We start from the raw sequence: 14920 nt of genomic DNA on the forward strand, positions 1-14920 counted from the left end.
AAGATCTACAATATTTGAGAATAATGTCATTTTTTATTATTAACAACTATAATCTCTCCTGAAAAATATACCTTCCCACCAAAAAAAAAATATATATATATATATATACCTTCCTGTGAGTCATATGGTATTATTGAACAAAACCATATATACATATATGGGATTTTTAGGGTTTTCTAATTGTTGTTTGTTTGCAGAGCTGGGGATCAAACCCACGTCTCAGGCACTTAGACAAAGCTAATAGTATACAAAGGTAAATTATCATTTTCAAACTATTAAAAAACACAAGTGAAGCAAACAATTTGAGAACATTTATGTTAATAGGGTCCCTTAAAAGCTACATCAACCACAATCCTCAAATGTCCATCAGCAACCAGTTAGTATGAATTCTACAATTAGCAGAATGTGCCTTAATTTATGTGAATGCCAATGGTTGTTCTAATATGGGGCTACTGTTTTGTTTTGTTTTTTTGGTACCAGGGATCAAACTCGGGTCCTTGCACTTGCGCAGCAGGTGGTGAAACCACTGAGCTAAATCCCCGGCCTGGGGCTACTGGTTTAATAACACACTGTTTGCTCAAAATAAAACATCAGTTATTCCCCAAAATTTATTGTATAAGCATTTAGTGTCCTAGTATGTCCTGAGGAAACACCTACGTAACAAATAATCAATAGTTGGTTACTGAGCAAAATTAACAAAACACAAGGCCTAGAATAAAGATGGAATGCGTAACAGAGGACAATGGCCAAACATACTTTTCACAGGGAAGCATGATATGATCTTCCTGCCCTATTTCTGTCTTTTCTGAATGTTTGTCTTAAAACTGGTCCATCGTCCCAGCTATTAGAAAACTACTAGGAGTACAAAGAGGATTTTCCATAAGATCAGTTGATAAACCCAAAGATACGTGAGAAGTCAGAAAGTATCACACAATGATCTTCTCCTGCATCATGTTGGGGTGGTCCTCCCAGAGCTGTCCAGCTGCAATACATACCACTTTTCACCTTTACTGGTTGACTTAAAACAAGCTAACCAATGTTTTACATTCCAACACATACATTTTAGCTTGCCAGAGAGCTTGCTGTTTGCTTCTTTAATTCCATGTCCAGGAATCAATCTAGGATGGGATGTATTATTGTGACTGATTAAATATGTATCTAGAGCCTGAAAATTACATGTAATGCCTACATTTGGGCATGAATGTAAAAATAGGTCTATGGACCAAAATAATCATTTTCTTCTCCATCAAATGATTTTATGGTTCAAAAAAGTCTGAATATGATCTGAGTATTCTTTTGAAAACCACATTTTTAAAGTAACATTTTGTATGTAGGATCAGAAATACCTGAATTTAGAATATCATCAATACTCCCTTGAAAAAAATATAAAATTAATAGCTACATATTCGACAATCTTTCCAAGTAAGGTCAACTATCACAGTAGTAAATCCTGATTAAAAATTGTAACTTAGTAGGCAAATTTCTGCTTCACCAAAGAATTAGGATACTTTCTAATGAGACAGGACCAACTTTACATCACTTTCAAGACATCTCTAACTTTCAGGTAGATAAAAAGTAACCTTTGAAAGAACCACATAGTGAAAATCCACAAATATTTCTGAGGTAACAAAATGGCTGGTAATATAAATAATTTTAACATTTGCCTTAACTGCTCCATTTCTAAAATATGTGAATACTGAGTGTACCTATCATATGTAAGAAAGATGTCTTTTAACATAGCCATACATTTATTCCGCCCTTCCTTGGTAACACCTCTCTAGCATATAATATATTTTTCTAGTACATAATGAATTTTTCAACTTGCAAATGTTTTGCCAGTTTAAATGTTCCCAAACTACTGGACTCCTTTCCATGTTATCATGAAGGCGTTCATTTGAAGACGATCCACCTACTCCTCATGAACACAAGTCAATTCAAAGGTGATACTTGAGATTCTTCTAGAATTCCTTTCGAGAAAATTTCACAAACCATCCGATTAAACTGTTTTACAACAGTTAATTCTTTTACATCCAGTCTTTTTCTTGAAAGGGTCATTTATTTATATCAAACTTCTTTTCCTGGTTTAGGCATACTGATGACCTCAACTGCCCCAAACTAGGTCCCAAGAGATGGACTTCTTGGAAACTTAGATATCAGGAGCTGGAAAGGATATTAGAAGTCATCTACTCCAACCCCTTCATTTTATGATTGAGGACACGGAGCCCAGAACAGATAGCTGAGTGACTTTAGGCAAGTTTCCTGCCAAGTGGTGGAGCCAGAATCAGAAGCCAGGTCTCCTGATGCCCAGTTAGGAGCCAGGTCTCCTGACTCTGAATCCAAGATCTTTCCATTACACACACTGTTTCTATTCTTTGAGGCTGTGTTAGGCTGCTCACATTGATCACACTACTTTGTAAATGAGCACGTTGGCTAAATAAAATGCTTTTGATGACAAGTCATGGGATGCTGTGTAATCAAGCTATACTTTAATTAATCACATGCTTCTCTGACCTGGAACATCTCAATGCCTCCTCCTTATCACACTGTGGATGATAAGATCCTCAATAAGCTCTTCAAGCAGTGTATGATGTACCCCAATAAACCTCTGGACACTTTCTACCTCTTTCCATGAGGTTGATACTAGTCTTTATTCAGTTATTCTGAAGTATGCAACTCCTTCCTATCTCAACACATGCCCTCTAGTCCCCAAATATGCTTATCCCATGCCTTGTCTGGCTAGTTATTAATCTTTCTTTGGGTCTCAGTTTAAACATAAGTTCCTCAGAGAGGATTTCCCTGAGCCTTCTGGTATTTTGCCCTGTCTCCAGGCATTTTGCATTCTAATGGCAATCTATATCTTTTAGGGTTTATAATGAGTTCAATCAATGACATGTTAAGTCACCTATGTAATGTTTCTTTGCTAACCACTCCTAGCTTTGTAAAAATAGGTTCTGTGTCTATTTTTAATCATCTTACTACCCTCCAATACCTAGCAGACTGTGTCCGAACACAACCACGAGAGTTACTATTTCATGGCTGATTATTCTACTGCAGACCTTGTTCTAAAGGTGATGATGTCATTTCCAAGCACCAACAAATCTTGAAGGTTGGTGTTGTACTAATTTTACAGATTACAAATCTGAGACACAGTTCAATACATTTACCCAGAATTACATAGGAAAGGCTGAAGCTGAGATTTGAATTGCACATTCATATTCCAGAGCCCATTTTTTAAATGGATAACTTATGCTTTTTCACACTCAAATACTGGTATAATTAATGAATGTACTTATACTCAAAATCAAATAACAGTTTCATTGAACTGTATAAATAGAGTAACAAATATTTAGTGTTTATTACATGTCAGACACTGTTCCAAGTACTCTACATATTTTAACCATTTATTACCTATTTTGTCTTCCAGTACATTTAGTGTTTCTGTTTTTTATATCTAGGTCTTTGATCCATTTGGGATCTGGGCATGAGGGCAGAGGAGAGGGTTGGAAGGAAAGTGAAAGTAAAAAAGATTAAGACACAATATGTATATATACCAATTCCCCGAGTTGAATATAATTATTATGTATCGCAAACATATTTCAATGTAAAGGGGGAAAACTCATTAACTTTTAACAGATGGCTGAAAGGCAATAAATTGCTAACTTAACAATCATTAGTGGTACCCAAAAAAGACAAAAGAAAGAGAGAAAATGTGTATTTAAGCTAGAATAACTTCTTCCATTTGCTAGAGATAAAAGTTGCTCCTTTGCATGAAAAAATGGCTAACAGGAAGTAACCCTTTCCCCCTGGTCCAGACAGCTCCCAGCAGGGTGAAAGGTCTCCATGAGAGGCCTTTCGACCTCATCATCCTTTGTCGGACAAGTCTGTGAAGAGTAAAGCTTGCATATGCACATTTTGTAGCCCTGGTGAAATTACAAAAAGCTGCCAAAATAGGGTATACTTAGGGAAGAAAAAAAATGACCATCTAATTTAAGAATGAATATGAGAAAATGGAAAAATAGGAACAAAGTCTTTGTAAATAGGAAGGAATGGAGGGGTTGAAGGGAGGGCTGGGCAAGGGTGAAAAATAAGAACCAAGAGAGACTATGTAAAGGTGCAAATTTCCAGTGATGAATGTCATTATATTGTATATCTAAAATGTACCAATGATTAGAATGAATAATCGATAATGCAAAATAGGAAGAAAAGGTTCAAATGGGTAGGGGTAGTAGGAGGGGCAGGGGAAAGGAAAGAAGGGAAAGGACAAATGATGAGAAATGGAAAGAATGGAAATAAAGTCTTTGTAAATAGGGAAGGGTGGAGGAGGTGAAGGCAGGGCTAGGAATGGGGAAAAAATAAGAACGAAGATGCATTATGTAAAGGTACAATTCTCAATGAGAAATGTAATTGTGTTGTATACCTACAGTGTACCAATAAAGGAATTTAATAAAGTGAAAAAAAAAGAATGAAACCTAAAAACAGAAACAAATAATACAAAAGCCTCATAAAAACCCCACAGTCAGGGTGAGCAGAGAAAGCTCTTACAAAAATTTGCTAAAACTTTGCTCTTCTTTGCCAACATTTCAGACCAACATGGTGCTTCTCACCTAGCTGCTCATTTCATCAGCTGGAAAGTAAAGATAGCAACACTAACCTTGGAGGAGTCTTTAAAAAAACAATTTGGGAAATCCCTTCTGTAAATGCTAAAGCACCAGGCAGCTTCTATGGTTACTCAGTATTCAAATAATATATCTTATGAACTCTGCAACAATCCTTTCCTCAAGTTATAAATCAATTTTATTCACTTAGAAAACTGATGAGTTGAAATAGCGTTTATACACATGTACATGTATGACAGTCCTTTAAATACAGAAATCTATTTTACACTTGGTTGAAGATTTTTCCTGTTGCTATGCCAGACCCAAATGAAGAGGCAGCCTTGACATGAGATACCATTTTTTCTCAACAACAATGCTTTTAGACAAGCACATGAAAAGAAAGATAAGTCGAAAAGAAAAATTTTAGCTCAAGGTTAGTTGATGCTAATCGGCTCATCGGGACAAAGTACAGATGCTTTTGTTGCTGAGTTTGGGTACTCAGTTTTAGTAGGCGTGCTATAAAACTAGGACAAAGAAATCCAGTTTTAGAAGCTACATTTCAGACTATGCCCTGTGAACAGGGTCAAAGGGATAGGTCATATTGGTCAGCTGCATAAAAAAAAAGACAAAAATAAATCAGACCAACACATAAATGAAAGAAGTAATTTAACCACATATTTTCACACTTCAGTGCACAAAGTTGGAATTATGAAGCACAGAGAATGTGAGAGACATAGGGGAAATTCGTTTAAATTTTCCACATGCTTCAGGTTTCCCAGATGAAATAACCAAATAATGAAAGTCTTTCTTTCCAAAGTGCTATCACATGATTTGGTGAAGGACACTGTAAGAGGGGAAAAAGGCCCACAACTACCATTATCTGTGCTCAGAAAATATATCTTACAACCTTACCTAATAGATTGGTTAACCACAGGGCCAGATCTTCTTTCATCGGTAGCAAATTAGCTTCGTGTCTGCTGGCCAGCCACTGGCTGTACTGATGCATATCAGACAGACCAGGCCCACTGCGTACCTTTGGGCTCAGAGCAGTGCACATTATTTATCCACTTGTAATACCTGTGTTGGAAACAAAAATGCAGTTGCCTTTTATACAGACTTCTCTGCTTAAAATCTTGCCACCATAACAGTAATGAACCGGATTTGTGAGCATTTTTCTAACAGTCCCAGTCATTAATTATTAAACACTATTTACTTTGTTTGCCCTGGGCCTCTCACTTTTGCCCAGGCATTTGGTAGGAAGCACCAATAATCAAAGGCCAATTGAAAATCAAACAGTAAACTTTTAGCTTGTGCAAAAACAATATATTTGGAAAGATCCAGCTGCTAAGGCAAGGAATTACATTTATTCAAGTACAGGAAAAGTAGTTGAATTAAAATTTTACTGTCCAGTTTGACTCATTGCTTGGGTTCATTTTTGAAACCACAGATTTACACATAATTTTAGGACTAGATATTATCTGTTAGGTATTTGTACAATTCTTAGTAAACTTATAGTCTTTACTCTTACGGTTATTGCATTAAAGATTAAGCATAGCACTTTAGGTTTTGGAAGTGGTCAAGTAATGGTGCATTCACGATTACAGAATTCATCCATGGATAGGGGAGGAAGATACATTCAGAGTATCCTCCACCATCCTCCCTGATAGTCACAGAAAATAAAGCTGGAGAAGAAACCTGACTTAACCAAGATCAGACAGCGACACTTTGTCAGAGTTAAGTTTGAATCTGGGTCTTCATATTTTAAGACCAATATTCTCCCCATAATGACTCATTTTGACAAAATAGATTAATTAAGAACCCATATTGGTAAGCAAAAAATTACATGTTATTTCTAACGAATATTGTCAGTGGTTTTTTTTGTTTTGGTTTGGTGTTTTGTCCTCTACTATCAACTATCTTGCTTTGTATCTTCTCACTTTTTCTGTTTTACATATTAGGCTTATTTTTTAGGTATAAGTACTTACATGTTTTACATCTATAAAAAATTGTTGGTTTCATTAGCCCAAACCTCTTATGACTAGCCCAAACCCCTGGCCACAGAAAAGATGTTTGAATATGTGTTGGCCCTGATCTACAGAAGCAACATCGAAGCAGCTAAGATGACAAAGTGATACTGTCAAACAATAGGAAAGATTCTGCATAGTCTGTAAATATAGAATGTACATTAAAGAACCAAACGCATTTGAATGAACGGCAATAAAAAATATTTGCAGCAGGGAAGAAGTAAGATTATATGATGCCTGGGGTTTTCAGCTATGTTTCGATATTTACACGTTTTATGGAAATGCTAGGGATAGGACCCAGGGCCTTGCCCGGCAAGTGCCCTGTCACTGAACTGTATCTCCAGCTATTCCTATGTATAACACTTTAAAGTTACCAATATAAATTATGTGCCCTCTTTGGGTTTTATTCTTTGAAGCTTTGCACAGTATTTCCTTCCAATAAATCTCAAATCTAATTCACTTATAATAGCTTAATTTTTTTTAAAGATTATTTTAAAGATTTGAAAATATAAGACGAAGTTTAGAAGAATGAAAAATGTAGCCATCTCCAAATATGAGAAGATATTTTTGGAAATTGAGTAACTATCTAAAACATTTTATAAACATACAAGTAAAGGGCACAATTTCATTCCTAATGCAATTACTCTGTGAGTAATTTTTGAAAAAAAACCATAAATTTTCTTTAAAAATATTATGTATGTAATTATCTGGAGTGAAGCAGTGCAAATGTGAACTATTCTTCATACATCTTGTCATATTAGTAAACTGTCAGTATAGAAAAAAGAATATTAGCATTGTTTATTCTCCCAGCTAATAATGACATCTATCATTCCTTTAAACTCCTAAGGTTTTCTCCTAACCTTGTTATCAAACACTAAAACATTTTTTGTTTGAATTTTAGAAAATTATGTTCACTTCCAGTAAAATAAAACATCTCTCTGTAGTTCATCAGGATTCCCATTGGCCAGCTAGCCTCAGAAATAAACATTCAAGTAATAATACCTCTTAGAACATGATTCATGCATTTAAATAACTAATTGAAATCTTAAAAGGGTTACCTCTAAAATGCCTTTCTTCTCAAGACACAATCTCTCCCACTACTGTCCTGAAAGTGAGATGTAGTTGCTCAGTAACTTTACCTACACCCTATTATGCACTCTGCAACTTCCATTTAAGCATGAGAGTCCTATTTTGCTCTGCAAAAGCAAGAAGACACCTCAGAGTCTGAAGCTCATTGTCCAACAAAGAATTCATCAAGGGATAGTTTACAGTAAGCCTAATGGCATGTAACAATTGCAATGAGCCAGAGGGACACAATCCTTCCTTCCATACTACTAAACAGTGAAGTTTTTATATTCCTTGACAGTAGCACATTTATTTCTCATGTAATCTGTCTGGTGTTTTGCCAGAAATGCAATCCAAACTATCTTCTAATATTTACAGGTGATCGTTTAGGAAAAACACTAAAAATAATTGAGAAAATTTTTTACTTTGTCAATTTGCACATATTCAAAATTTTAGTAGAGAGGAAAGGGAAGAATACAGCTACATTTCCCAGGAGGCCAATGTGAGACAAAGAAGGATTAACGGAGATTAACGTGCTATAAAAGTTAAACAATTAAACATATGACCAAGATGTAGAAACTTAAAGTCACTGTCATAGATAAGGACACTATTGTTTAGATCTTTTCTGAAAAGAATTAGGATTTCAACCAAATTTCTCCTGATCCATTCTTCATATTTACATCAGCATCGACTGAGCCTGGTTTGGTGGATCAGCTGAATGTCACTACATGGAGGTCTTAGATTTCAATTTGGCTAGGAGAAAAGCAGGAAACATGGAATGGATTCAGTTAGCATGATCAAAATTTGGGATTTGGAGCAATTTACCCCATGGTGAAGTAGATTCCAATTCAAATGCTTACATCGTTATGATAAAAGATTAAATGAGTCTAAAAATCCCCAGATAAAAAGATAACTACAGAATTTGACCCTTTGCATAATTTTTAATAAATGGTAAATCATTCAGGATGAATTGAATTAGATTATAAAGAACAAACTAGCAAAAAGATCATTCAATCTGTTGAACTTATTCAAAATTTTCAAAACTCCAAGAGATGTCAGAGGGAGGCTTTTGAAGATGAAAAATGAAATGATGGATAATTAACTAGACTTAAAGAAAAAAGATTAGGAATAAAGAAAAACTTTTTTGTATATCTAAACACTGCAAGCTATTTCCAATATAATTTCTATAATCATAATATTTTAAAAGGTTTGATCAGTAAATTTGGTAAACAGTAAACCCAACTATTAGGAAAAAGAACTCCAATACTTTCAAAAGTCTTCTACACTGTGGTTCTATAAGCTCTCCAGGTCTATCAAAAAGTGGATAACTCAATTCTCAAAACTTAGAATTTGGAAAAATAAAGCTTAAAGGGAAAAACATGCAGAAACTTAATACAGAATTCTTCAAAGACTCTGTGTGTATTTTTGTTCTTTCTTTCCATAGTAGAAGTGATTCTGGAATAACAATTATGAATATGATGAGACTTGAACAAGCCCAGGGGAAGAAGAAAAAATTAATGACTCCATAAGTAAAATAGCAGATGTGTAAAGCGTCTGGTCTGCTGCTCCAGAATTGCAGCAGAAGACAGGGTAGTTTTGACTCAGAAGAAAAGGACTCTGTCATGCCACCTAGAGGTGTGCTTTGATTATCACCAAGATGGTTTGTCTTTGAGTATTGACATGTTGGAGAGAATATGTGGCATAGAAAATAAATCGGAAAGAAAGACTAGCAACAATAAAATAAGATCAACACTACGTCACTACTATTTCTGTGTGATTCCGCTAAGAAGCCAGATTAATAGATGCAATATGAGAACTGGAATCAGAAGTCCTAGGGTCAAATAATGGCACCGCTATGTTACCTACCATTAAGTAACTATTCTATTCCAGTCATCCGCGTTTTTCTTTTGGTGCCTGACTTCACTATGTACATAGAGGCTAACACTTCAAAGATATTGTAAGGATTCAATTTCTATGCCAGTGCTTTGTCAACATCATTATCATTACCATCAGAAAATGCATCAAAATAAAACTTCCACTGATTTATTTGGAAAGAAATAAAATCCTGCTACAAAATAGGAACAGTTTATAAAACTGTGAACCCTTAAGAAAATACAACAGAGAAGGGGGAGAAGAGAAATCAGGCAAAGTATTAATGATCTAAGCTCATAAACAATGAAAAATTCCAAAGTTTCCTGCACATTGAAAAAAAATGCCACCTCCAAGATGATGTATGAAATGCTGAAATCTAAAATGAATAGTGTCTATGTCTTTTTTTAAAGTTTTGTTTATAAATTGTTACATTTTTGTTACCAGTTAAAGATCATAAACTAATAACATAGAGAGATTCTCCCCCCCCCCCAACACGTAGACACAGAGACTCAACTATGGAACCTGAAAGCACTGAGCATTAATGACCTCAAGCCAACAGCCCTCATCTGAAGTATTAACCTCAAAATTTCTTCTCAGTTTTGCGTGTTATGCATGTCACGTAATGTGGAAACAAAAAGTATATGTCATTAACACTGTCTTTCAAAATTAAAAACAAACACAAAATGCTCTAAACCCCAAAAGCTTCCAAAATTTAGAGGAAGAAGATGTGATCCTTCAAACTGAACTCACAGAATAAACCATCAATGATGGTTGTTTCACCATTGGGATTGCTTTTAACACTATGTGATTCTTTTTTGGATAACCACTAATGTGTCTACAAAATGTATATTCTTAACTGATGCTATCAATGCAAAATCTTAATCTAAGGGTCTAGTTAGAAAGTAAAGTCCACACTTTAATCAGAAAAGCAGTTTCACATCTGGAAATGGAATCTCTACCTCTTTCGGGAAGTGACTTGTCCACAAATAAATGAAAACAAAATCACCAAACATAAAGGCAAAATTCAGCATAAATTTTTTAATAGTGTTGTAAGATCTTTAAATGCACAAAGACCTTAGAAAATGTATCTAATGGAATTTCTGGCCATTAACTAAAGATTGGGACCAATCTGTATATTAACTCTACCAGGCATGTTTCTCTTGCCCCCAAGCCCCATGACGTTCTGTCTTGAATGAAATGATGGTATACTTGTAATCACAAGTCCTTCTCAAACCCAGACCAAAAACTGCGATTGAGTGAGAATTGAAGTTCTAAGTTTTATGGCATTATGGATTTTTCAAGTTTATATTTCTAAATCCCATTAAAACCATTCTTCCTAATAATTTAGCACAGGTTTTTGTTTTTCCTTTTACATTAACCAGATGAGACTGAAACATAATTTGAATACAAAGCTATCCAAAAGTCATTAATTGTAGCACTTAAAGGCTATGTCAAAACTTCATATAAACGGACTAGGTAAATCTTAATTTATGAGTATATTTTTGTATTGTGTGTAAGACAAAGACTTCTGATTTACTCAAGTCTAAGGTAGTTAAGAGCAAGGAGAGTTCTCATGTAGGACAAAATTAAGTTAAATCGACTCTGAAAGCATTTCACAGAGAATTACACAAATATATTACCATTTTGACAAGAGATATTTTCTATTTTCATTCCAGATCTAGCCTCTAGTTTTATTTTTCTTTTCAGTTTTGAATGTGAAAACTTTGATAGTTCCTCAAGAGAACTGAAAAGAAACAGTAGATCTTGTTTGGGCGCATACTCAAAGCACAAAAATACCAATACAGCAATACAGCGCCACAACATCTGCAACAGTGTAAACAATCGTAACAAACTGTAAACAAATTCTTAGAGCCGCGTCATTGGCCTTCAAGGAAGGCAACTTCGGTGTACCGAAGGTTCCTGAAGTGCACAGTGCGCACTTGCGGTCTTGGAGCAAAATTCTAAAATAACAAGGCTCAAGGCTGCACCATACCTGCAAGACTGAGGTTCAGCTAAGCCCTCTAAAGGGATACTAGAAAACTCAAAGGCAAATCGTGCAGCCTTTCTGCACACGGTGAAATAAATTTTGCATTATGAACTTATTTCCCCAGAAAGCGCAGTTCCTCACCCAAGTGAGTAAGATGTTTCCCAATAAAGTAGTTTCGCCCAATGTCTCCGAGCATTTGGGCTGACATCCGAGCTACCTTTCTGTGCAAAAGCTCCAGCGGGCACCTCGAAGGCATCCGGTCCACGGCCGCTCCAGCCCTTACCTTCTCCTAGGCAGCCGGAGCTTGGATGCCCATGCTGGACAGGCCCACCACAGCCCCCGCCTTCCGCTCCGTCAGGGGCAAGCATTCCTTGAGAAAGCGCTCATTGATCTCAGAGGCAAGCTGAGCACACCTGACCCCAGCTGCTCATCTGTTCCCAGGGCTGAGAGTTGGGGGAAAGCAGCCCCTCGCACAGGGTTTGTTCTTAGCCTGGCCTCTGAATCTCAAGGGACAGCTGGGGAGGGAAGGAGGGCTCCCTCCGCCCTGCGCGTGCATCCCACCTGTCCGGCCTGTTTTAAGGCTGGGAGGCCCAGTGGGTGTCCCGTGCGCCGGCGGATCCTGTTTCCTGCACACACGCCGCCGTCCAGGATTAATCTGGCTTCTGAACAGGGCTGGGGGTGGGGCGGGGAACCGAGTCCAGCGCGGGGAAAGGACAGAGATCAGAGATGGAGAAGGGGGAAAGGCGAAGCGGTGATTCTTGAGAAAGACTAAAGGAAGGAAATCGGAGTGCCCACCCCCACCCTGAGTGTGCTGGGGCTTTCAAAATAGAGCCCATTGGGCCGGGGATTCAGCTCTGTGCTGCCCCACCTGGCTGGCAGGCGCAAGGTCCCGAGTTCGATCCCCGGTACCGCCCCCCCCCCCAAAAGAACCCATGGACCCCTGTTGTAGCTGCCTTTCCATTCCTAGGATCGGGACCTTCAGATGTGGAGGCGCCTTGCCCGCAGTGCACCATACCGAGGTGACACAAGTTATCTTCGCCGGGGTAACTGATGCTTCCGAAGCGAAGTTGGCTTGCAGTTTGCTCTCGGAGCAGCACCAGAAGAACCGTACAGTGCCGCGCTTTCCCGCGGGGGAGCCTCTGATCGTTCACATTTAACAGTAACCTCAGCTTCTGCCCTTGCCTCGCGGGCGAGCAGCGAGCACCCGCAGCCCCCCGTGCTGCGGGCCCTCCACCCTCTGGCTTCCGGGCTCAGCCCTTCAGCGCCCACTGCGGGCGGCGCCTCCGCCCTGCGCCCCCCGCGCGGGTTCCAGACGCCCCGGCCCGGCGCCCACCCCGCCCGCCGCCCGGCCGGACCGCCCTCCGCATGCTGCGCGGGGCTCCGCTCGGCGCCGTTCCGGCCACCGATTCCCCGCCAGAAACGCTTTTCCTACACTTCATCTGTCCGAGCAGGCCGAGCGGAAGTAAAATGCTTACTTTTTGCTTTCTTTCTTTTGTTCTTTCCGGGTGGACAGCGAATGCAATTGACACTGATTTGCCCTTCAAAGGGGAGAGATTGGGTTACAAGGGCTTTGGCAGCGACTCTGAGGCTGGGGCCGAGCTCCAGCCCCTCCTGGTCCCCCAAACCCTAAGCTGAGGGAGAGAGGGACGGTGGGGAGGGATCACACTTACCCCCCCCCCCCCCAAACAGTGTCGATGGCTTTAGCACGGTATTAAAATTGGGTGATGGCGAAGGTTTGCTGGCCCGGCCTGCGATTCTGCAGACGCGAGGCCCGGGCTTCCAGACGCTGCAGCCCCTGCGTGCCAGGCTGCGGAATGCAGTGCCTCGCGAGGCTCTGTGGACACCGACTTTCACAAGAGGCTGCTCCCAGGGCTCTTTTCACTGTACCAGAGGAAGTGCAAGGCCTCCTCGCCTTTGCTTCAGCACAGTGTTGGACGTCAGAGACAGCCTGACCCTACTACTGTGGACTGGAACACGGACTCCCAGATGAGCGTCTTCCACCCAGCGGGCGGAGGTCGCGCGTCTCCTGGTCTCGCCTTCTGCTGCCGCTGCTGCCCGTCCTGGTCGCCTCCGCCGCGCTCACACGCGTGTGCTTCTCACGCGCGTCTCTCAGCCAGTGTGCCCACGCAGGGCTGCGGATGGGCCAGCCCTCTCCCGAATACCATTTGTAAAAATGTGGCCTGGTGTGGCGGCCAGGGCCTACAAGCCTAGCACTTTGGGAGGCTGAAGCTACAGGGCTGCAAGTTCGAGCCCAGCCTGGGCAACTCAGCGAGGAAATCCTGTCTCAAAATAAAAGATGAAGGGGGGAGGGGGGGGGGCTGTGGAGGTAGTTCAAGGCCAAGGCCTTAAATGCAATCCCCAGTCTACCAAACAATTCAGTTCTGAGCTATTTACCCTCCCATATTCCCATCTGAAAAAGATAAACTACCTGGAGGTCCACAATAGCAAAGGAATATGGAAAATTTTAGATATGATTGAAAAGTATGCATTTTGCATTTGCTATTGCTTTTATCTGGAATTGGTTATTTGCTCTAAAATTTCCAGAAATGGCATCTGTTATTTGCTTGTACTGTAGTACAAATGATGAAGAGAAGAAAACTGATTCATCTGTTTGGGACACTGAACTCTGAGGATTTTATTTCAGTTTGATTTCATGTTGGACTTGTCAGCGCTACCTTCTTCCTGAGTTTCCCAAAAGAAAAAGGTAAATAAAGCCATTCTTCATTTAAAGATTAAACAGCATTATAAAAAAAGCCCGTATATCTGCTTGGACACACACAAATAACAACGAAAATCATACGGAACTGGTTATTGATAAATTTGAATCAAATATGAATAAGAAAATTTCTAAAACCCTAACCAGATCCGAGTGTTCCCAGAACTCCAACAAATTATTTTAGTTGCTAAACCCATGTAATTTAAGTAAAATATCAATGTCCTTGTATCTGCCCATGATTAAAATATCATCATCCAATAAATGTTAATTTATTCATCTTCAGGGTACTAAAGGAATTAGCACCTTTGACTTTGAAAATCATGTGTTCTATTCTTCCCCGATATGAATTTTTTCCCATTGTTCACTACTGATGTTATAAAAAGCAAAGTGTGATGCTATGTTTTTGTTGATTCAGGGATAAGGCTAAAGCCTGATTTGGAAAAGGAGGAAGCCTAATGCGACACTGGAAAAGCATCATCGCTCAAAGTTATTTTCTCTCTATGCCCTGTCGCTCTAGGTATTTTCAGACCCCAAAGGAGCATATTAGGAGGAATAAAGAATATCCATTTTCCTTCCTTAGCACTTAGAACTTGGTGACAAAAGAGAAGTAAAACAAAAGACTTCTGAAGCATCAAACTAGTGTTTACATTTGAATTTACTC

The 14920-nt window shown here is 39.1% G+C and overlaps 1 protein-coding gene across 10 annotated transcripts in view; it reads right to left on the reverse strand.

Annotated features, from left to right (window-relative positions):
* Gas2 (growth arrest specific 2) overlaps positions 1–13342 on the reverse strand; it is a 130984-nt gene extending 117642 nt beyond the window's left edge. The window contains exons 1-2 of one of the 10 annotated variants that reach the window (XM_021263934.2): positions 13019–13342; positions 5508–5672 (exon numbers count right to left, since the gene is read on the reverse strand). In XM_021263934.2, the coding sequence (XP_021119593.1) occupies positions 5508–5652 (145 nt within the window). In that variant the 5' untranslated portion in view covers positions 5653–5672; positions 13019–13342. The other 9 variants (XM_004851567.4, XM_087211530.1, XM_021263933.2 and 6 more) reach the window with 9 other exon arrangements.
* Between the last annotated feature and the right edge of the window lie 1578 nt (positions 13343–14920).

The sequence above is a fragment of the Heterocephalus glaber genome, unplaced genomic scaffold (genome assembly GCF_053883595.1).
Source record: "Heterocephalus glaber isolate CG9 unplaced genomic scaffold, H.glaber_assembly_v1.0 deba00001428, whole genome shotgun sequence".
Lineage (NCBI taxonomy): Eukaryota > Metazoa > Chordata > Mammalia > Rodentia > Bathyergidae > Heterocephalus > Heterocephalus glaber.